Here is a 24,553-nt window from a genome sequence, read left to right as displayed (position 1 = left end):
TATGTACAAGAGTGGTTGACTTGCCAGAAGAACAAAACAAAACAAAGCCACCCTGCCAACCTTCTACAACCATTACCCATCCCCAATCAAAAGTGGGAAAGCATATCAATGGATTTCATAACTGGATTACCCAAAGCACAAGAGAAGGATTGCAGCTATGTGATAGTGGATCAGCTTACCAAGTATGCTCACTTCTTTACAATATCTACATAGTATAAGGCATTGCAAATAGCCGAAGTGTCCTTTAAGGAAGTTTTCAGATTGCACGACTTACCACGAAACATAGTCAATGATAGAGACATGATCTTCCTTAGCCAATTTTAGCAAGAGCTTTTTCGTTAAGCGGGAACTGGACTAACTCCCAAAGTAAGTTACCACCCTCAGGTAGACGGGCGAGTAGAAATAGTCAACAAGTGGATAGAAGGGTATTTAAGGAATTATGTTATTGGCCAACATAATGCATGACCCAAATGGTTGCACCTAGGGGAGTATTGCCATAATACCACCCACCATATGTCGATTGGAATGAGTCCATTTAAGGCTTTTTATGGGTATGAAGCCACCGCCTTTGGAAGCTTAGCCATACAAGATAGTAGAGTTCCAAGGGCTAGTGATTTCATCCATCAAATGATAGACATCATGAATACTCTCAAGGATAATCTTCACCATGCTCAAAACCAATAGAAGATCGATGCTGATCGGAAGCATGTAGAGAGAACATTTGAAGTTGGAGATTTGGTCTTCTTAAGACTACAACCATACAAACAATTTTCAATGAAGACAACTGGAGTAGAAAAGCTTAAGCCTCGATTCTATGGGCCATACAAGGTCCTGAGAAGGATAGGTGAAGTGGCCTATGAATTGGAGTTGCTCGAGAGTAGTAGAATCCACAATATCTTCGATGTATCTAGGCTCCAGAAGGTTCTTCAACAACAATTTGTCCCATGTGCAAAATTACCACGTGTTGATGATGAGGGTAAACTAATTTTGGAGCCTGAAACCATCCTAGATATGCAAGATAAAAAGTTAAGGAATAGAACTCTTTTTGAGTTCTTGATTAAATGGAAAGGTCTACTAGAGGAAGATGCTACATGGGAAAGAGAAGACGTTGTTAAGTTGCTTGAGGATAACCGAATTCAGGAAGGGCGGACTATCATGCCCCGTTCCCTTTGATCAGGTGTAATAGATCATTTATACTATAATAATAATATGTTTCTAAGATCTATCCTCCTTAATTAATCTTGCTGATAGAACATAACAATTGTTAATGAAATGATAGTGTAATTATTTGTATTATTGGTTTATTATTTGCTCATCATGATTTGATTAAGTAAAACAATATAACCATTTGATTAGCAGATTAATTATCCCTCAACAAACCCAATAAACAAATAACTTGATTAAGTATTATTAATCTGACCATAACAGAAAGGTGCGATCTGAAAAATAATTGATTAATTGATAAGGGGGTGCAATTAGATGAAGGGATGTGTGGTCAACAAATGATCAAGAGACATGGTCATTGATTGAAAATTAATTGATACATCGATTATTGTATGCAACAATTAGAATTACTAATGAAGGGGTGCAATTACCAAAGACATAAGACATGTCTTATCCAAGGTAACCCCTGTTGATGTGTTTTCTAGGCACATGCGAACACAAAATAAAATACCATAAGTATCTTATCCTCTCTTGAACAAAATCTCTCGGATGTTGAAGATCAGCTTAAAGATCATTCAAGACGACTCCAAGGTTCAGGAATGTAGGGACACTACGTGTGGATAAGCTTAGTTGGTTTGATGTGATTATGCTGGAATCACAAGGGGATTTACATTCAAATTCCTGAATGCTTGATTTGCTGGAACTTAAGTCCTATCTACTCAATTGAAAGATAAAAAAGAGAAAAAGAGGTAGGGTTTCAGAGAGTCTATTCTAAGACCTAGAGTGTAAGAACATGGATGAATGACTATATGGAATCCTATTGGGCGAGGACTCACCATCAAACTGAACAAATTGACACAAGCTTAGTGCAATCTTCTATGGACGTTTTAAAGATATTTGAACCAATACCGCCAAACAATGATCACCATTCAAGTTAATGCATAAACAATGAGTGTAGGACGATTTGAGGTTAAGCTCATGTTATTCCAGTTGACCATGCAAGGCACATTTATAGTCAGCAAGAGGCTAGTGGTATGGACTAACAGATTCCACGCAAATGCATTCAACAAATTCTTCCATTCAATCTGATTTATCTATTATCTAATGTGAAGATCCAATAAGAAACCATGCACATTGTAATGAAACAACACACTTCACCATAACTTCAATGAAAATGGAGTTCTTTTACAACTTAAGCAACAATCAACAATTTCCGCCTTCTCTTCCTACTCTACTTTAACTTCTATTCTATTCTCTTAAGACCATCTACTGACTATTAACTGACTATTAGCTATTTGTTGACTATATACCTTTACAAATGAAGAGTTTGAGCCTTTTATAGTGCTCTCAATACAATTCAACGACTCAGATCAATTTGAGATCAATGGCCAAGATTTTACAATGAAAACCCTAATTAGGGTTTGTTTCAACAAACTCTCCTTAGCCAATTAGAAAATTACATTTCATGAATGTGGACCAATAGATATCAAGGGTAGGTGCCTCGAAGTTTGTGCCTGTAAGCCGGTTAATTAGTAAATAAGGCTTTTTTAATGCTTTAAAAGAAAACAATAGTATTAAGTTATATCTACGGGTAGTTAGTTGCTTGTCGGTTGATGGCCTAACCAACCGCGAACTCTTTATATTGTAAACTCGTAGCACATTTGGGACACATTGGATTGGAAGGGAATGTAATATAGAAATCTGTGTTACATGAATATATCATGGTATGCTGTGTTGTGTGTTATTGATTCCATGCTAATGTGTTACTATGCTCTGGTGTTATAAGTTGGATATTGATGTTCTGTATACTACAACCTAACTCACTTAGGTTACTAACATTTTGGCGCCGTTGCCGGGGACAGCTCTAGCCTCGGCCCACTTAGTGAGGTATTCTATAGCCACCACTATGTAGTGGCATCTATGCACCTTGCTTGTCCTAAGTGGTCCTACGAAATCCAGTCCTCATCTTTCGAACAATTCCTGTGGTTGGGACGGGAAAAGAGGCATGAAGTCTCGTTTGAGTGTCTTACCTACCCTTTGGCATGTGTCGTAGCTTGTCACCCATTCCCTCGCATCTGAATAGAGTGTAGGCCACCAGAGCCCTGCTAGCAAGATTTTTCGTGCCGTGGTATCCGGCCGCATATGTCCTCCCGCTATTCCTTTGTGAGATTCTCTTAAGACTCCAGGAATTTCTTCCTTCGGGACACATCTCTGTAGGATACCGTCCGGCCCCAGTTTATATAGGAGCCCTTGGATCAATTGAAACGTGGTGCTTTTTAGTGCTAGCTTCCTTCTCTCGCTTGGGGGCATGTCGCCTGGAAATGTTGCTGTAGAAAGATATTGCCCGAGTTTCTCGTACCAGGAAGGTAACACGGCTATCTTGAATAAGTGACCATCAAGGAAATCTTCGCTCACCCCTCCTTCTGCTGGCTCCTCGGATTTTATTCTGGATAGGTGATCAGCCATTAAGTGACTTTTCCCTGGTCGCACCACGATGTTGAAGGTGAATTCTTGAAGCAAGATCAACCATCGGCTTACCCGTCCTTGAATAACAGGTTTGTTCACCAAGTACACGAGTGCTTGGTGATCCACGAAGAATGTGAATGGTGTGGCTAAAAGATAATGGCGGAACTTTTGTACTGCATATACCATTCCCAAGGCTTCCCTTTTCGTGGTGCTATAATTTCTTTCTGCCTTTGATAGTAACCTACTAGCAAAATATATTGGGTGGTCCAAGCCTGAGGATCCAGGTTGCGTCAAGGTGGCTCCAATCGCAAAGTTAGAGGCGTCCACATGTACATGAAATTTATTCTCCCACTTCGGGTATGCCAAAATAGGTGCACTTACCAATCTGGTTTTGAGTTCTTCGAATGCTTCCTTATGTTCCTTGTCCCATACAAATGGTTCCCCTTTCCTTGTTAGGCATTCAAGTGGAAGGGACACTTCTGCAAATCCTTTAATGAATCGTCGGTAGTACCCAACATGACCGAGGAAGGATTTTATCCCTGTAACATCCATTGGGCTATCCATGTTGAGGATAACTCTGATCTTATGTGGGTCTGTTTTTAACCCCGCCTTACAGACTATGTGGCCGAGTAATCTCCCCTGTGGCACCAGGAATCGACATTTCTTGGGATTGAGTGCAAGTCTTGCTTGTCGGCACCCGTCCATGCATTCCCCTAGTATCCTCAAATGGTTCTCCTTATCACTATATACTGACCAGTCGTCCAGAAAGGCCTTGAAGTTCCCCGTGGCCATTTTGTCAAAAATGTGGAGTATGATCCTCTGGAAAGTGGCTGGGGCATTGCATAGCCCAAATGGCATACGGTTGTACGCGAAAACTCCATCTTCTACAATAAATGTGGTTTTGAGTTTGTCCTCCTCCGCGATGCTGATCTGGTTATAGTTGGAAAAGCCGTCCACGAAGGAGTAAATCTCATGCCTCGCTACCTCTTCCAGGATACCATCAGTAAATGGTATCGGGAACGGGTCCTTAATGGTTACAGCATTTAAGCTTCTGAAGTCCACGCAAATGCAGATCTGGTTTCCTTCCTTTTTTAGGGAAATAACAATGGGAGAAACCCATTCACTAGTTTGCACCCGGAAAATGATTCCAGCCTCTAGCATTTTTTCTATCTCTTCTTGCACCTTGGCCGCATAGTTCTTATTCATGCGTGTTGATGTGTTTTTCATGCACATGCGAACACAGAATAAAATACCCAAAGGTACCTTATCCTCTCTTGAGCAAAGTTTCCCGACTGCTGAAGATCTTGCCAAAGGATCAGTCGAGGTAACTCCAAGGTTCTTGTATGTAGGTTCTCTACTCGTGGATAAGCTCTTTGTGGTATGATGTGATTTCGCTGAAATCACAAGGGGACTTACACTTGATGACTAAACGTCTGATTTGCTTTGAATATTGCTGGAACACAGGATTTCACTAGCCTAGATTTTTTGAAAAAAGGAAAAAAGGATGAGGGCGAGGGAAGGATCTAATTTTGATACTAAGAATGTAGGAGCAATGAATGACCTTTGATGAAATTCTAACTAAGTCTTGTCTTGACATCCCAGGACCATCTCCACAAGGTTAGTGCGATCTTCGGAGGAAAGCTTTATGATGTTCAGATCATCTCTACAGGCATAGACACCATCAAACTGATGCATATCAATGAAGAAGCAACAATTGAAGTTAAGCTTAAGTTGAATGATTCCAGTTGACTACACAAGGCAAGTCTGCAATCAACAAACTGCTAGTAGTATGGATATACGAATTTCACCATCAATCAAACACATTTCTTCCACTCATCTAATAACATGAAATCAAATCTGAGAAGTATAGAGACCATGCAAATTGTTGAATCGACCCATAAATTTCACCATTTCCTTCAATGAAGTTTTGCAAGTCTTTTACAACAACATCTTGGCAACAATCTTTGCCTTCTCTTGCTATTCTACTCTAATTGCTATTCTATCAACTGCCTATTCACTATTAGCTAACTATTCACCTACTATCAACTATTGACCAACTATTAGCCTTTACAAATGAGGAGCGAGGGCTTATATAGTGCCCACAATACAATTCAATGGCTTAGATCAATTTGAGATCAATGGCCAAGATTTTACAATGAAACCCTAATTAGGGTTTGTTACAACAAACTTAATTCTGACCAATGAAATAATTGCATCATTTGGACACATGTCTTCTCTGGAATATTCGACCAATGGATAGCCGGGGTAGGTACATCGAAGTTAGTGCCATCTTTGATGAGTTAGGTACATTTGAATCTAGACATGCTGAAGTGGACCAACCCGACTGGAGGAGTGATGACTGGGATGCCACCTTGTCTTTCCTTCAAATGTTGGACTGGAAGAGATCGTCCTTGATGAGGTTGGGCTGGAGAAAGTCGTCCTTGTTGATGCTGGGCTGGAGAAGGTCGTCCTTGTCCTGGCCTGGTCTTCTTTCATCTGCCAAAACAAACCAAAAGATGATTAAGGACACATGATAAATTCATTTCAACATAGTATTTTCAACTTAAATCATCAACAAAAAGATATTAACATGAAGTTAGTTCAGGACTCTTTCCAGGGACAGGCCCTATAAGAATTTCGCCCTGGACCCTCTGGAAGGGTCAGGAGCGAATTTTGCAATTTTAGCTCAAAATTCACACTTTTGATGGTCAAACATCTTTCCAAGGCATTCCAAATAGCTTCTCTCACCCTAGTCTAGGCCTAGCTTTACTTAAATTTTGGAGGAAAAGGTGACTTTAGGGATTTTCGCCCTGGACCCTCTGGAAGGGTCAGGAGCGATTTTCTTTGCTTGGGCTTACTCCTCCATCATTTTATCTTGAATCCACCACTCAAGGCTAGGAAATAGTCCTCTTCTTTCACCCAATCCAAGTTTGATTTGTTTTTGCGAGGCAAAATAGGGGATTTTAAGATTTTCGCTCTGGACCCTTTGGAAGGATCAGGAGCGAAAATCTTCTTCTGACCTAGAATCATCACTTTTGGAAGCCAACATCAACTCAAAGGTGGTCTCAAGGGCAATTTCTACCTTGGTCTAGTCTTGTCTTAGCATAAACTTGAAAGGAATACATAGGTTTTAGGATTTTCGCTCTGGACCCTTTGGAAGGGTCAGGAGCGATTTTGAAGTTTTGAGCATGTTCCTCCATCCTTTCAACTTCAATTCACCTCCAAGGCTAAGGACACATTGCCTCACTCCTATCTAGGCCATAAAAATCAAAATTTTAATTTGTCTTGCAAAGAAAGTAGGTGATCCTAGGATTTTCGCTCTGGACCCTTTGGAAGGGTCAGGAGCGAAATCCTTGGTTTGGGCTAATTTCCATCATTTTTCAACACCAATTAACTTCAAAAGGCAAGAACATGTCTCCTCGCACCCATCCAAGCCATGAAAACCTAACATTTGACTAGACTTGCAAGGAAAATAGGTGGTTTTAAGATTTTTGCTCTGGACCCTTTGGAAGGGTCAGGAGCGAAAATCACTTTTTGGCTCAATTCCTTCAAGTTTGATAATCATTGCTAAGTCAAAGTCATTCCTAAGGACCTCTCCCATCAAAACTCGCCTTAGTCAGCACTTGGCTTGGCACAAAATTGGGAAAAAAGGTGATTTAGAGAAAATTCGCTCTGGACCCTTTGGAAGGGTCAGGAGCGATTTTCATCATTTAGGCTTATTCCTCCATCATTTCAAGCTGCATTCACCTCAAAAGGCTAGAAAACACTTCTCCTCTCATGTCCAACCCAAGTTTCACTTGATTTTGCAAGGGAAAATAGGTGTTTGAAGAATTTTTGCCCTGGACCCTTTGGAAGGGTCAGGAGCGATTTTCATCATTTGGCTTAATTCCTTCAAACTTGATAATTATTGACCATTCAAGGACATGCCTAAAGACACCTCTAATCTTGACCCACACTAGACTTGGCATAAATTTGAGGGAAAAGATAGGTTTTGAGAAAATTCGCTCTGGACCCTTTGGAAGGGTCAGGAGCGAATTTCCCTTTTTAGACCAAAATCATCATTCTTTCAAACCCAATCTTTATTGCAAGGTAAAATCTCATCTCTCTTTGCCCTAGGAACAAGGTTTTAAGCTCAAGCAAGGTTAAAAATATAGGCTTGTAAGGAATTTCGCTCTGGACCCTTTGGAAGGGTCAGGAGCGAAATTTCCTTCCTTGGCCAAAACACTCATTCCTTAACTCTTTCAAACGTCCTTAAAGATTTCAATATGCCCATTTTCTCTTTCAACATGCCTTGGACATCAAAATTGGGTCAAACAAGGAAGGAAATGCATCTTAGGTAGATTTTCGCTCTGGACCCTTTGGAAGGGTCAGGAGCGAAAATCTCATTCTAGGCTTGATATTTCATCTTTTATTGCTTTCTCAAGGCAAGAATATGTCTATCCCTCCTCCATCATGCCTTGGACACTAAGAACTTGGCCTAACAAGGAAGACAATGAGGTCCATGAAGATTTTCGCTCTGGACCCTTTGGAAGGTCAGGAGCGAAAACCATGTTTTGAGCTTGATTTTTCATTTCTCCAACGCTTTCAAACATTTCAAATGGCAAAATCATGTCCACACTTCCCTTCAAGATGCCTTGCAACTCAAAATTTGGTCAAACTACGGAGGAAATGAGCCTTAGGAGGATTTTCGCTCTGGACCCTTTGGAAGGGTTAGGAGCGAAATTTGACATTTTAGGCCAGATTACTCACTTTTCAAACTACAAACCATTTCAAGAAGCAAACTTAGATCATTTTCCACCTGAGGAAGAAGGTTTCAAGGTCAAACAAGGCAACAAATGAAGTTTATGATGAATTTCGCTCTGGACCCTTTGGAAGGGTCAGGAGCGAAATTCTCCTTTAGGCCAAAATCTTGTTCTTCAAAATCAATCAAACTCCCTCTTAAGGCAAAAACATACCCATTCATCTCCCATCAAGCCAACGCCTAGCCAAAATAAGGAAGAAAAGAAGAGTTATAAGGATTTTCGCTCTAGACCCTTTGGAAGGGTCAAGAGCGAAAATCATGTTTTGACCTTGATTCTTGATGTTTCAAACTCTAATCTTCCTTGGGGGGCAAACATAGATCTTTCTTCATGCATCTCTACCTTGGTCCTGACTCTTGCTAAAGGAAAAAATGAGTGTTTCAAGAATTTCGCTCTGGACCCTTTGGAAGGGTCAGGAGCGAAATTCTCATTCTTGGCTAAAATCTTCACCTCATCCACCTTCACTCACCTCCTAAGGTTAGAACATGTCAAGACACCCCCAAACATGCCTAAGTAACTATGAAATTGGTCTTGACAAGTGATAAATTGAGGTGCACAAAGATTTTCGCTTTGGACCCTTTGGAAGGGTCAGGAGCGAAATTCCTAATCTTGGCCAAGATCCTGACTTCATTTTCACATTTCTTCATTCAAACAAGAGTTTTTGCCTTCATTCAAGCCTAGGAATGTATTAGTTCTAGGTTTTGGTCAAAGTAGAATGTCTTATGGAGAATTTCGCTTTGGACCCTTTGGAAGGGTCAAGAGCGAAATTCGCTTTGGACCCTTTGGAAGGGTCAGGAGTGAAATTTGACATTTTGGACTCTCCGTTAGGATCATTTTATGGAATATAACATTTAAGTATAAGAAAGAAGAAAGATAATTCCATATATACTTTCAGGATGTTTGAGAGTGGTTTTGGACCTCCAGGAGTTATATTGCAAAATCTAGTTTTTGGAGGATTCTTCAGTTTTCTAGACTTAGTCAAATTTCAGGATCAAGACATTCCAGACAGCCAAATTTCAGGACCAGGGCATTCCAGACTTAGCCAAATTTCAGGGCATTTGAAGATCAGGATGACATTCCAGACTTCATCACTCACCAACTTGACCTAACTCAGACCTTCAAGGATGATACCCACTCACAAAGCAAGACACAATTAGCAACAAGAGCAAAACCAGGCCCTAAAGAAGACTCTCAAAGAAACCCTAATTCTGGGGCACCTACTGACTCCCCTGGCTCAAGCAAAGCCTACCATCCTATTGATCCCCTGGTGACACTCAAAATGCAAAGGCTAACAGACAAACCCTAAACACCTAGAAAGCGAACCTCAGAAAGCAAAAAAAGTAGGGGTCCCCATTTGTAATGGGGCGATGTGTGAATACGTCACAACAATGCCATAGGGGCGTTTCCGCACAGGCCTCGCCCCCTCCATCAAAGGCATTCGACGTACACACAGTTCTGGGGGTACTCCCTTCAGATCCTTATAAGTCCAAGCGAACACATCTTTATACACCAAGAATATCTTAAATGCTGCCGTCTTTAGCACAGGGTCCCAGTCATCTCCAACCATTATTACTCTTGGGTCCTTTTCATCCCCTAGGTTGGTGCTCTGAACCTTTGGTTCCTCGTATTGTACCACCTCTTTATCAAATTGATGTGCCAGGGTTTTGTCTACCTCTGCCCCTTCTTCCTCGTATTCAACAAATTGTGGCGGGTAGGTGTCATCATTTTCCAGCTCGAGGTTTTCTAACACATTGCACTCTGGCTGGAAGATCTCATAGTCCTCCATTTGCTAGTGGAATAGTCCACTGAGAGAACTCGTCTCATCTTTTGAACAATTGCCGAGGCGGAGTACCCCTTCTTCATTCGGCTCTATCTCGCCTTTTTCCCTTGCGGTATCCTCCTCTGATCCGGAATCTGAGGCCACTTCTTGACTCACCTGCTGGTTCCGAAGGTCAATGACATATTTGTTCCCCTCACTTTCAATGGAAAGGGTATTTTTCTTCCAGTTATGGTCTGCTTTGGCCGTGATAAGCCACCCTCTTCCCAAGAGTGCATCATATCCCTTCCGCTCCAACGATATGACCATGAAATCTAAGAAGAAGTGTTGTGTCCCGATAGTTACCTTTTGGCCCATAAGCGTGCCCAATGGTTTGATGCCATGCTGATCGGCTCCTACGAGGTGGAAGTTAGGTGGCCACAGCGTCAGCTTTCCCAAGGTTTTCCATGTTTCTTCAGGTAGCACGTTTACAGCAGACCCACCATCTGCAATGGTGTTAGTAAGCCTGAACCCGAGAATCTCCATTTCTACTACAACTGGTGTCTTGCCTACCCCTACTGTCATCAACATAGGGTCGTTGGTCTCCTTTGAGTGGTTCCTTTCTTCCATTCCCTCCCTGTGGCTCGGCGTCGTCCCCTCCTTCTTGGTCTCCTCCACTTGGTTTATAGCTATCCGCAGTTGTGGTAGTGTCTGCAACAGATCCACTACGCGGACCGACATGGTGGTTTGTAGCAGCTCTTTCATTATGGTTGCTTCGGAGTCGGTTCGTATGGTGTTGGTGGTTTTGTAGGATGCTGTCTTTTTCCGTTCCTCACTCATTTCCCTTTCTACTTCCTCTTGTGCCTCCTTTAGTCTTTCCTTTTCTGTACCTGGGTCAGGGTATATTAGTTTTCTTGTATGGGATCGGGTAATGGCCAGTACTTCTGGTGCCGACCGTACTACCTCCAGCATGTTCACGCCTTTTTGCCTTGGACATTCCGCATCTTCGTGATTGCCCGACCCACACCATTTGCAGAGTAGCCCTCCCCCTTGTCCGACACCACTCTGGCAGTCGCGTGCAAAATGGCCCCATTCGTTACATCTTCGACATTGTATCATTGGTCTGCCTTTTGCATCGTATTGGATGCAACCCCGTGGGGTATTATTATTACTGTTGTTGTTGCTCCCCCTCCGACTGCTCCTATAGCCACTTGGTGATGCGTCTGAGTTTGTGTTCTTGGAGGGTGTAGTTGGTGGTGTTGCATCTAGACATGCTGATGTGGAACCCCTTTGATTGGTGAGTGGTGACTGGGATGCCACTTCAATTTGCTTGTAGATTTGGAAGATTTGATACTCGACATTACAAGCTTGCTCAAAGTAGTGGTGATGGTATAGCCTTCACTTGCTTGCCTTGGAGTGATTGTATAACTTATCCTCAACATTACTTTGATCTCATCATGCCTCCAGGATGTGGTGAGAATGCTTGAGATTTTTTCCTCCTAAATACCTTTGTGTTTGATGAAGCTTCCTCTTGATCTTGCATAGTGGTGATAGGAGTATTTGTCATGGTCAGCCTCCAATCTTGCTTGTATATCTTGCCTTAAGGTAGTTGTATGATCTCCCCTTTTATATCTGCAAAACAAAGCAAGTAGAGTATCAAACTTATATGATATACAGCTTATATAATCTCTTAATTTTGACATAATCTCTGATTTTGTACAATTTCTATCTAAATGCAATCAATAAGTTCACTGGGTAATTTGAATGTCCTATGGCAAATCTGGGCTGTCTAAAGATGAAGTCACTGGTTGATAGGCCTCCAATCTGAGCAAATTAGATTTTCCTCAATACTCAAATGATAAATTTGCCTTCTCAAGACATCAGACCTGCATCCTCAATAATGAATTTCGCCTATATGCTGGATGAAATTCTTTGAATATCTTGAGATCTTCTCTCCTTGATGTTCTTGTATTTGCATGGTGAAGCTTTTTGGAAGGCATCTTCCTTGTATCTTGTCATTGGTGTTAAAACTTTCTCCTTGAGGTCTTTACTCCAATCTTCCTCTAATCTGATCTCTTAGATTTCATTCCTTGCTTCCTGCAAAACAAACAAATGGGCATCAATCTCACACAATATATAACCTTTACACATTCCCACTTTGACTTAATTCTTATTCTACATTTGCAGGTCTGATATGTGCTTTTTGATAACTGAATTCACTGTCTAAGAGGTAAACTTAATGTCTAAGGGTGAATCTAGGTTGTCTAATGATGAAATCTGTCTTCCTTGATCATCAAGTCTGCACCTTCAAAGTCTAATTTTGCCCTTGTACAGGAGCAATTCACTTATATTTTAATGAAATTTGCTTATGTGCTGACAAAATCTGATGTCTAGTTGGAGAAATTTGCTGTCTTGCTGGAGTGATTCGGTGATCTGCTGCTTATAGAGAGGGATTTGACTTGATGTTAAAATGATCTTTCAACCTCTCATATATATTCGACCTAGGGTAGAGGCGTGTCTTTTGGGGTGCAAAGCCGACTTGATCTGGTGTAAACAAAATGTAAATTATCCTTCTTGGTGCTGGCCGACTTGGTAAATCATTGTTTTAAAATTTTGAATTTGTTTAGGTGCCAAAATACTTGCCTTGTTGAATTTTGCTTCGGATCTCATGCAAGGTACATGCACTTCGCTCTATGTCCTTGCTAGGGACAGGACCTATAACATAGATTTTGCTCTTTGACCTTTGAGAGAAGGCATAAATGAAATTTTCGCTCTCTGTCCTTCCCAAGGACAGGACCTATATGTCAAATTTGATTGCTTACCTTTGTAATGCATGTTCTCATCAATTCATTTCATGTTATTTGAGTAGTTAAGGTCAAGATAAGCAGCTCGCTCTATGTCCATTCCAAGGACAGGCCCTATAATGATAAAATTCGCTCCATGACCGGCCTAAGGACAAGACATATAACACATTTCGCTTTGTGTCCTTGATGAGGACAAGACCTATAACAAAACTTCGCTCTCTGATCAAGGTAAGGACAAAACTCCAAATGATTAATTTCACTCCTTGACCAAGGTAAGGACAGGGCATCAAATGATTAATTTCGCTCACTGACAAGCCTAAGAACAGCTCCAAATTCGCTTTCTGACCCTTCTAAGGACAAGGCAAAGACAAATTCAAATTCGCTCAATGACCATCGGCAAGGAGAAGGTATGCAAATCAGCAAGGACAAGGTAAGCAAATGATCTCGCCTAAGGTCTTTTGGAAGGACAGGGCTATGATAGAGTTTTCGCTCTAAGACCTCCCTAAGGACAAGCTTCACAAGGGAGTTCGCTCCGTGTCCTTGATGAGGACAGGGCCTATAATGATAATTTCGCTCTTTGTCCTCTTGAAGGACAGGACCTATAATTAATTTTCTGACTGTTCTTGATGAAGGCGGGACTTATGATGCATATTTCGCTCTATGACTGCCTTAGGGACAAGACCTATATCCGAAATTCGCTCACCATCCTCTTGAAGTACAAGACCTAAATTATATTTTCGCTCCATGTCTGTCCTAAGGACAGGACCTATAATAAATTTGCTTTGGTCAGTCCCTTAAAAAATGTATTCTTTATCAAATCGCTTCATATGTTTGATGATCAAACTCAAGGCAAGGACTTTGCTCAATGCCCTCTTCAAGGACAGGCCCTATAATCAAATTCGCCCTTCGTACCTGCTAAGGACAGGACCTTAATCTCATTTTTTTTGGCTCTATGTCCTTTGTGGGGACAGCCTTCAAGAAATGGTTCGCTCTAGGACCAGTTCAAGGACAAGTTTTATATAATCAAACTCGCTCCATGTCTGATAATGTAATGGAATTCTTTCAAAATCTGCCCCTTTGCTTTTACCTGCAAGACAAATGAAAAGATATCAAACATCGTAAAGTACATATTATCTTTGTCTATCCTTCATCTCTTATGTGCTCTGATTTTATATGATCAGATGACGTTTTCAGTTCTGATAGATCATTCTCTCGGTCTATTTCACTGTGCCTTGATGCTTGGATGATGTTTTGAAAATGAAGTGAAATGCCTTCTTTATATTGGGCGTTGGATGTTAGAGGTCTTTTACTCTATCCTCCTTAAGTGACACATTCTTATTCAAAGGCCAGCTCCCTATCTTCTGTGTTGCCACACCTTGCCTTTATATTTTACCGTGGATTAAAGGGGCTTGAACATGTTTCATAATGGTGAGGTGGATACTAAAAAACATATGCCTTAAAACTTTTTCTCCATCTTAGAATTTACTGGGGCCCAAGCAATGATGTGGCAAGGCATGTGAAGACTTCTAAAACTTCCAGCTTTCAAGTTTGTGGGCCCAAGTAATGTAATACGGTAGAGAGGGAAAATAATGAAATACTCTGTCTTAAGAAAACCTTTTAGATCTCCATTTTAGAATTTGTGGGGCCCAAAATGTAATGTGATACGGTGGAGAGAAATATGAGGGGGGAGTGGTAGGAAATGTTAAGGGTAGCTGCTACGTGGAAAAAGAGGGGGATTGGGATGTTGGAGGAAAGGGGGGACATAAGGGATATAAATGATGGAAGTAGGAGATACGTGGGGGGGAATGAGGTTTGGGATGTGGGAGGTAAAAGGGGGTGGAGGGAGTTAGGATATGTTGGGGAATAAAGTGGAGTGGGAGGTATAAGGGGGTAATGAAAGGGTAAAGGGGATGTAGGTTATAATGGGAGTTATAAGGGGCAAGGAAAAAGGGTAAGGGGATAGGGTGGTAGGTTAGGATAGGGATAGGATATGGGTAGGCTAGGATGGGGGTAGGTGATAAAGTGGAAAGGTGTGGGTAGAAGAAGGTAATTAGGAATAAAGGTGGGAAATGGCAATAATTAAGTAGGTAGGGAGGTTAGGATGTGGTAAGCTAAGGGGTATGGAGATAGGAGGGTGAAAGGTGTAGGTGTGGACAAAGGTAGGTGTAAATGTAGGTGTGGTAGGTTATGTAGAGATGTGAAGGAGGTTAAAGTATGGGGTATGAAAGGTGGATGGAGGGTAGAGGATAGGAAGGTAGGTGAGTTAGAAGGTATGGTAAATGGAAGTGAAGAGTGTTAGGGGAGGTGGAAATGGAAGGAAATGAAAATGGGAGTGATTGGGTTTGGGCACCCACTGACAGGATCAGGAGAAGTGGAAGAGATTATGCCTTGGTTGGGCAAAGGGAATGTTAAACCTCACTTCATCTCATAGAGAAAGACTTGGCCAGCTTCTGAGCAACTACAAACAAAAGGTTAATAGCAAAGACTCAATTACAACTAACAACTAAGCTAAGAGGACTAACCTAGAAAGCGAAAAAGTGGGGGTCCCCATTTGCAATGGGGCGATGTGTGAATACCTCACAACAACCTCTCATTCAAGGAACACAGGTATAAGAGACCAGCCCATCATTCATGAAGGGAAATCGCCGAGGAAGTGAAGAAACTTGAGTAGAGACCCGCAGGTCTGATCACAGCGATTACACAAGGAAATAAGGAATCAGCCCCGGGTATGCTGTATCATTTCAGTGCATCTCTGCTATTTATATTAGTAGCATATAAAAAATGCATTACTTTATTGCAGCATTCCATTCTATTCCTTTTAGAGCAGTTTAAAGGATATGATGTGCTTAGGAAAAAACTATACTTATCAGATTTGAATTAATCATATCTTATTGGAAATCAATCCTGATTAAGTGTGAATAATGTATCAAATTATTTCATTATAAATAAAAAATATGTTTCTTTTGATAATATTCAAATAATGTTTGCATCATAAGAATACACCCTTGTGGAGGAGCGGTAACGAGGGGCTAATAAGTAAGCCATCCTAGGATGACCAAAGTGGCATCAAGAGCTTGGATGGCCCTTACATAGATGAGTCAAGGAACCCGGTTGCATTCTCGACCCGTTCCCCTACAAGGCATGATAATATGAGATAAGCGGATTTGATAGGCAAGCAAGTGCGAGCCGCCAAGTGGAGCAAGAAGGTTGTAAAAGGCAATCTTTCTTGGGCTTGGTGTAGAAATTGCTCTAAGCAAACCTTCATGTCTCTTTCTCTCTGTAATGTTCCCACTTTAGTAGTTGACCAAGTGTATGTGCGTTAGCCTAGCTCTACATGGTCCTAAGGGCTAACGAAGGGTTTAAGGGGATCCTGGAGTGTTTTGGCCTAGTCATTTCCAGTGTGGGCTAAAACGGAGTTGATTTACTTAGTTTTAGGCATACTTACTATTTTTAGTAAGTCAGCAGGACACAACGAAGGCTAGCTTTGGTGATGGGATTCGTTACTCCTCAGCGAGAGCTTTCCGATGAGCTATTACTCTCGCTATTCGGAGTCCGATTGCTAATATATTTTAATGCCTGAAGTGTTATTAAAGTAACATTTAATTTAATTGTAAAATATTAAAGTGTTACTTTAATATTTATTTTTATGGGTATGTGTGCAAATTGAAGGGGCACCCAAGGGAGACATTAGTGAATATTTTAATATGTTTTATATTGCACATCTTTTATCCCACATTGCTCAAGTGAGTTGGGTCGACCCTTGGAGAAAGAATAAAAGGAAGCTTTTGTGGCTTCATTCGGCATGTTGAATATGAGAAGAAATTAATGTGTGAGTTGCAGATCCGTTCTTGGCATTAGGGGACGTCTATCCTTGCTTGTGACATTCTAGACGTCATTCCTTTGGGGTTTGGCCTTTGGAATCCATTGCTATTAGCTTCATTAGCAGGCAGTTTGGGTGCATCTCCAGCTACAGGCAGATTTGGTGTTTTTGCTCATACCTTCTTCACTTCTTGTCCAAATGCTTATGCCATTCTGAAGGGATGATTTTATGAAGATATTGGACTGATTGAAGACTAATTAATACTGTAGCAGCACTGTAGCGCAACACTATTCACGCCACTGTAGCATGACACTATTCACGCCACTGTAGCGTGACGCTATTCACGTTACTGTAGCGCGGCACTATTCATGATACTGTAGCAGCAAGATGGGAAGTCATTGTTGGAACATTATGTCAAAAATGCTGGAGTATTTAGTGAGTTGAAAAATCTGCTATGTATTTGATTTTATTAATTTTGTTAATTGATTGGTAAGTCAAAACCCTAACCCTAATTTGTGTAATTTATGTTTATAGGTAAAAGTTAGTGCAATTTGGGAAGGGGACATTATATATATATATATATGTACCTGAATGTACCATACCAAAGGGCAAGAAAATTGCTCATACCGACGCACCTGATTCTACCTACAACTTAAATTACAAAGAATTATACAAATGCTTATAAAGCATTGCATTGCCATGTAACTTGCCAAAACTTCTCTATATAAGCAACCTCCAACAACTAACACAAATCTAACATCACTAAGTCAGTAAGGTGACTTTATTACATAATGTAAACATTAATTTTCAACATGTTGTAGGGAAAACATTTAAGAGGAAGGCCCTCATAGTTCACAAAATGTGACTGGAATGATGCAAGGATTTAGAGATGCCAACAAAAACACAGATCCTAACAAAGTTGTGTTTGTGATCATCTTCTTTAGGTGCATTCTCACAAAATTACCATTATATCTGTCAACCTCCTAATCAAATTTGGATTTCTTAGAAATAGAGGAAATCTGTAAAGACAAAACTAGAGAGGAAACTTAGTAATAGTTTCAGTCTCTGCATTGAAGAAAAGCTTCCACAGGCATAAATAAATCTGAATCTTGTCAAAGAAAGATCCATTTAGCCATACAATTTTTTGATTCTCAAATCTAAATTGGATGTGAAAGAAATCTTTGGGCATCGACAAAAATGAAAGGCACTCAATCTTTCTCGAAGAGTGCTTAAACCATTGAGTAATTTCTACACTTGGTGGGCTTCTTCACAGAAATTTGCCAATAAAGGATTTGGTTTCGAAGTCTTATATTATCAGACGGAATCAAATCAGAGGGAATCCCAGCCATTTTAATGGGAATATCCTCCAAGAAGTAAGACAATGGCTCAAGGATTTCATCATCCATTGGAGGCACAGGTTGCCCCACTCACTTGTCATGCCCCCGATCTAACAGCAAAACCATAATATGAAATTGTCTTACACACATTAGACTTCACAATTTCATTGATTGTGAAACATGCTACAATCGTCTTTTTCCAGCAATCGGGGATATTGCAGGCAGGATATATTGAGATTGGATAGGGAACAGCAATTGCTTGAAGAGACCGATCCTCTTCCCTTAATGGCAGCGATCTCCTCTAGAACGAGATCAAGGATTAGGTCTTTCTATTTGCTGTGTTTGTCTTTCAGGTTGTCTATTTTGATAACCATGGGCATCTGTTGCTTTGTACTTCCATCATGATCTCCAAAACATCTTTGGGAAGTGGAGATGTACAAGGCAAGTTTGTTTGTTTCTGAGTGAACGAATGCATACTGAATTGAGGTATAGAATGTATGGGAGTGTTTTTAAAATGTGTAATATAAAATAGAGAACTGGATTAACAAGTTAACCAAATTATCTCACTTAAATGTCTTTTTTTCTTCCAAGAGGAGCCATTCTAATTAACTTCTTACAATAGTAGGATATTTCAAATATCTCTGAAGACCAGTTTGGTTTCAAGTTTTTAGGGTATGGTCAGGTAGTTTTCCAAAAGATTTTTGGTGTTGCTGTATGTGTGTGCAAACTTTCTGTATATTTATTGTAGTTTTTAATTCTTTTAAGATTTGCAATGCTTCATATGTTTGCAGATTTTCTGTGAATATAAAAGAAGGTTTTTAATCTTCCAAATCACTTTTTAGGATGCTATCTGCAGGTGGAGAAGATGAAGGAGATTGCAAAAATCAAAGCTAAAGAGGAGAAACAAAGGCTGGAATCAGAGGTATGGCTTGCACTCTTCAAGTACAACACTATGAAGAAGACTAAGAAAACTAAAAGAAAAAGGGATATAAGAAAATGGCACTGAAAAAGAAAATGGCAAATGAAAGTCAATTTTGTTTTGTCCTGGTTTCATTTCTTATTTCTCTCAACTCTCAAGGTTACAAAATTCATGGTTAACCAAAAATATGAGGGTTTTTAAATGACAAAAAATTGTAAAGACATAAATTGGGAAATTGAGAAAATGAACCTATTAATCAGAAATAAACTCTGGAGTTATTGATATTTAGAGAATTTCAAAGTTTTTCTTTTCAGGACTTATCTCTTGTACAAAAAAAACCTTTTCTGAAAATTCTTATTTCATGATTTTTTAGATAAAATTGCCTAAATCAATCTTCTGTTATTATGTTTTGTGCATTCCCATTCTTTTTAACTTTATAATTTGTTTTCTTCTATTCAATAACGAAGGTGATCTGTTGGCTCTATGTTTTGCTAGAACCAAAAAAATTACTTTCTTCTTGGTGGAGTTTTTTCCTGCAAGGGTTCTTGCACATAAATCCTATGACATGTGATGTTTTTATGTTGCTGATTTGTGCCTCTTTGCTGCTATCTTATGGTGATGTTATAATTTATTTATTGTTGTTATAAGTTCACATATGTTGGTGTTGTTAAGAATGTTATGTTGGCTGATTTTTAGCATCATCAAGAAGATGGATCTAATTATGGTAATTTCACATTAAGATTAGTTAATTTCAGATTTGCATACAAATTTCAGATTTGCATATTGTAGTACTCCAAGTGTGGTATGTCACCAGTTGATGCCATAACTTGAGAACATAGCTATAATTGGATAGAGTTTGAGAATTTCCCAACAACTCTCTTGTTGCCCTCACCTTTGAAAAAAATGAACTAATCTTCAAAACTTAGTAATGGCAGCTTGGAGGAAAAAAATATAGTTTTGGTCTTTTTGTGTTTGTCAAATGAGTTGAATAAAGTGTTATGCCCTCACTTTAGGGTGAGTAGATGCTTTTAGGTTGGTTTTTTTAATTTATTTAAATGTTTTTTAAATAGAATTTTGGGGGCCCATTGGTCGTGGGTGCCCTTGGGTACATCTTGCGTTTGCCTACGATATTGCCTAGATACTTGGGGTGAACATGGACTGGATATATTGTTTCTATGTTTGTTTTATATGCTTTTTGATAACATTAGTAGGGCTTGAGCCTACGGGTCTTATACTAGTAAGGTTGATATCTCTTGGCATTCAATAGGTATTTGTATTTAATATATTTTAGTTAGTATTCAAATAGGTATAAATATGCATTTATTTGTATGTATATCACACCTTATATTTGAACATATTACATGATTATATATTTGTAGAATATGAAAATTGAACCGCTACGAAGGATAATCAAATCCTTCGAGGACTCAAATTTCAACCGTCTACTTAGATAGATAGAAATCCTAATTAGGGTTTGTTACACCCATTAGATAACATAACATTTAATGCTTGACCAATGATAAAATTACATCGAATTGGACACATGTCCATCATTGAATTCCGACCAATGAATGATGTGGTTAGGTATTGTTATCATTTTATGACATCTTTAGTCCATCAGTGAGAACCGATCAAAGACATGTTTCATGGACTAGCGCTGCCCCAGTTGATCAAGGACAAAACCAATGGAATCATGAAATGTTAAGAGTTGTCTTGTGAGGAGGTGGAAGTTCTCAGGCCTTTCCTTTCTTGAACCCGGAATCTCGGAATTCCCAGTTCTCAAGCCTTTCCATTCTTGAACCCGAAAATCTGGAATCTTGTAATTCCTAGTTCTCAACCCTTTCCCTTCTTGAACCCGAAATCCCAAAATTCCTAGTTCTCAAGCGTTTCCATTCTTGAACCTGGAATCCCGGAATTCCCAGTTCTTAAGCCTTTCCATTCTTGAACCCAAAATCCCGGAATTCCCTGTTCTTAAGCCTTTCCCTTTTTGAACCCGGAATCCTAGAATTATCCTTTGTCCATCAATGAGAACCAATTAGAGATATGTTCCATGGACCAGCGCTGCCCTAGTTGATCAAGGACAAAAACAATGTAATCATGAAATGTTAAGAGTTGTCTTGTCAGGAGGCGAAAGTTCTTAGGCCTTTCCCTTCTTGAACCCGGAATCTTGGAATCTCGGAATTCCCAGTTCTCAAGCCTTTCCATTCTTGAACCTGGAATCCCAAAGTTTCCATTTCTCAAGCCTTTCCATTCTTGAATCTGAAATACCAGAATTTCCAGTTCTCAAGCCTTTCGCTTCTTGAACCCAAAATCTTGGTATCCCGAAATTCCTAGTTCTCAAGCCTTTCCATTCTTGAACTTGGAATCTCGGAATCTCAAAATTTCTTGTTCTCAAGCCTTTCCCTTCTTGAACCCAAAATCCTGGAATTCCCATTTCTTGGGCCTTTCCCTTCTTGAACTCAGAATCGCGAAATTCCCAGTTTTCAAGCCTTTCCCTTCTTGAACCTGGAATCTCGGAATTCTAGGGTTCCCGTTTCCTCTCCCCTTGCAGTAGGGCACGACGTCTAACTTCCGACGACTTGTGACATTTCCAGGTGACGTGATCAACACTCAAGGCTCTTAATGGTTCACCAACTCCTGCGACTTATCTACATTCATCCATGGAGCTATAGGGGCACAATTAATGCGTTTTGTAGGATTACCATCAAGTGGAGTCCAGGGCCATGCTTATCTATGGTTGCTTGATGGCCTTCATGGCACGTCTGCATGCTCTGACTTTGGAATGTTAGGGTATGGCCAAGTTGCTTGCATGGACACCACCCCAGGTCTGTGCACTTCCTTGCCTTCCCTAACTGACTTTTCTCTATGCACGCCAGGGTCAAGGCTTCCTCTCCTTGACCATTGGTCTCTCCTCTACGACCAATGTACTCTATATAGGCTGTTAAGCCTCATTGTAAAGGGTTCTCTACTTGTTGGCTTGAGCTACTCTTCGCTCGTTTACTTCTCTTGAAGATTTGTATATTTTCTTGCATTTCTGCAACTGTAAGTTTGGCCATTTGCCCGAGAATGAATTAAAATATTCATTCTTACCTCTCTTCAACTTCGCATGTTGTGTATGTTTCCTTACCTTCATTATAAGTGTATGTTTTGTGGCTTTCTTCTCACATATATGCTGGGTTAATTTGTTTCTAAGTGTGACTTGTGTGAAATCTTCTCCCCTTTGACATTCAGCAAATTCTAACCTCTATACATGTGTTTGGGGTCATTCATGCAACTGAAGTTTGTGCATCTCCAAGGTATTTTGATTGATTCTTTGTGTCATTTCGGGGTGGGGAGAGGAACATCTCTTATCTTGGTGTATCACCTCCTTTCATTTTAGTATTTTCTTCTTCCCCTTTCCTCTACAAGCTGTTAGGATAGGTTTAGAAGTAGAATTCAGAGTGTTGAGTTGGTTCAACACTTGCACTTGGATTGAGAAGGAAGTCGACCTTCTCCGAAGATTCAACCCCTTTGCGCAAGGTCCCATGCTCTAGGGTTGTTTTCATGTTTCACAAGGTGGTTGTGTTGATAGCTCAACAAGGGTGCAAAATTTTGTGACAACAGGTACATCGAACTTTGTGCCTCCACATGTGGTAGTTATCCTCTTCATTGGATGAGTCAAGTTTGTTGAATATGGACAAGTTGACCTTGATTGATGAATGAAGGTGAGTTGTTGCCACCTCAGCTTACACCTTGTAGATCATCACAAAGAATAGCTTGTGATTCGAGCAATATCTCTTGATACTCAACATTTCCAAGCCCGTGATGAATGAGATGATGGTGGGAGATATTCCCAAATTGCATCATCTTATCTGACTTGATCACTTTCACTTGTCCTTCATCATGATGCGTCTCACCTTTCAATGCTGGAATCCTTCATCATGATTGCTCTTGACCTTGATCCTTATATTGATGTAGGGATATCTTCATGGTGTACTAGCCTTGATTCTTTGATTTCTTGAGGAAATTCAAGATAATTGCGAAATTTCCTCTTCTTCATTGCTTTATTGGATGTAGTGAGTCTTTCATTGCATCATTGTGAAGTTCTCACAGCACTGTCCATAAAGATAGATGATATTTGTACATCTCATCCTTCATGCTTGCGAATCTTGACCCCTTGCATCTTATCTCACTTGTCATTGATTTGAACTCCTCCATTTTCTTCGTAGACCTATCCCTATGTAGTGGTTGAATCCTTGAATTGATGCCTTGTTGTAAAGAAATGCTGCTTCAAGCCTCCCAAGCCTCGACTTGTAAACTTTGCCCTTGTTATTGATAAGTTCCACCTCCCCGCACCATGCATCCAGTTGCTGGCCCTTGACCTGAAAAACAAAGGAATTCTTGGATCAAATATGATTTCAAAAACATGTTATCTAATATAGACTCTAGATGTTCGGATTTCTGATTTTCATGTGCGAATCAAGTCTGTTATCTACTTTATAGGTCTGATTTCTCAGTTGTGCAAGTCTGATTTCACTTTGATCTGCTCTTGGTTGTGGATTTTGGCAAGAGAGGGAAAAATCACACCCAATGCCGGGGATCTTGGCAAGAGAAGGAAAAATGTCACATATGTTGGGGATTTTGGCAAGTGAAGGAAAAATATCACCTATGCTGGGGATTTTGGCAAGTGAAGGAAAAATGTGATGAAGGTTGTGGATTTTGGCCACCCAAGGATAAACTTGCTTACCTCTCCAAGTTGTTGATCACATTAATCACCTTCATTCCTCATTAAACTTAGTCACTTGCATGATCAAGTATCATGATGTATTTACCTTTGTCAAATCATGGATTTCCTCAACCCAAGGATAATCATCGTGATCGTGGGTTTGAGCAAGTCAAGGAAAAAATCTCACCTATGTTGGGTATTTGAACAAGTCAAGGAAAAAATCTCACCTATGCAAGGGATTTGAGCAAGTAAATGAAAAATTCACCTTGGCTAGGGATTTGAGCAAGAGAAGGAAAAAATCTCACCTATGCCAAGGATTTGAGCAAGTCAAGAAAGAAATGCATGAATTGCACTTTGAGTTGACCACTTCATTGCTTGCCTAAGTTGATCATTTTGTTGAAGTGGATCATATATATATATATATATATATATATAGGTAATTTTAAATTATAATGTAATAATTATGCACAGTAGTTGTAATTGAAGATCACACAATGTTCTGTATAATATTGCAGGTTGCTGATGTATGCACAACATATCGACTGCTCTAAGTACAATAATATCGACTGCTCATGTTTTCACCACGATACCGACTACACTTGTTATCATAACAACTTCGTATGTCATACTCAAATGGAATAGGGCTGAGATATATATACACTCTCGGTGGTCCACATAGAGTCACGACTCTATGTTGAATCGACATGATTCCACATAGAGTCGTGACTTCTATGTGGAGGAACGACCATTGGTAACTGTTATCACAAAAGCTTGCACCCTTGC

The 24,553-nt window shown here is 40.0% G+C and overlaps 1 protein-coding gene across 7 annotated transcripts in view; it reads left to right on the top strand.

Moving 5' to 3' along the window:
* LOC131040226 (U11/U12 small nuclear ribonucleoprotein 59 kDa protein) overlaps positions 1-24,553 on the top strand; it is a 147,544-nt gene that overhangs the window by 56,907 nt on the left and 66,084 nt on the right. For all 7 annotated transcript variants that reach the window (XM_059207737.1, XM_059207736.1, XM_059207733.1 and 4 more), the window contains one exon: positions 19,003-19,068. In XM_059207737.1, coding sequence (XP_059063720.1) covers positions 19,003-19,068 — 66 coding nt within the window. The remainder of the gene's footprint in view (positions 1-19,002; positions 19,069-24,553) is intronic.

The sequence above is a fragment of the Cryptomeria japonica genome, chromosome 7, assembly GCF_030272615.1.
Source record: "Cryptomeria japonica chromosome 7, Sugi_1.0, whole genome shotgun sequence".
Lineage (NCBI taxonomy): Eukaryota > Viridiplantae > Streptophyta > Pinopsida > Cupressales > Cupressaceae > Cryptomeria > Cryptomeria japonica.
This window is presented reverse-complemented; position numbering and strand designations above follow the sequence as displayed.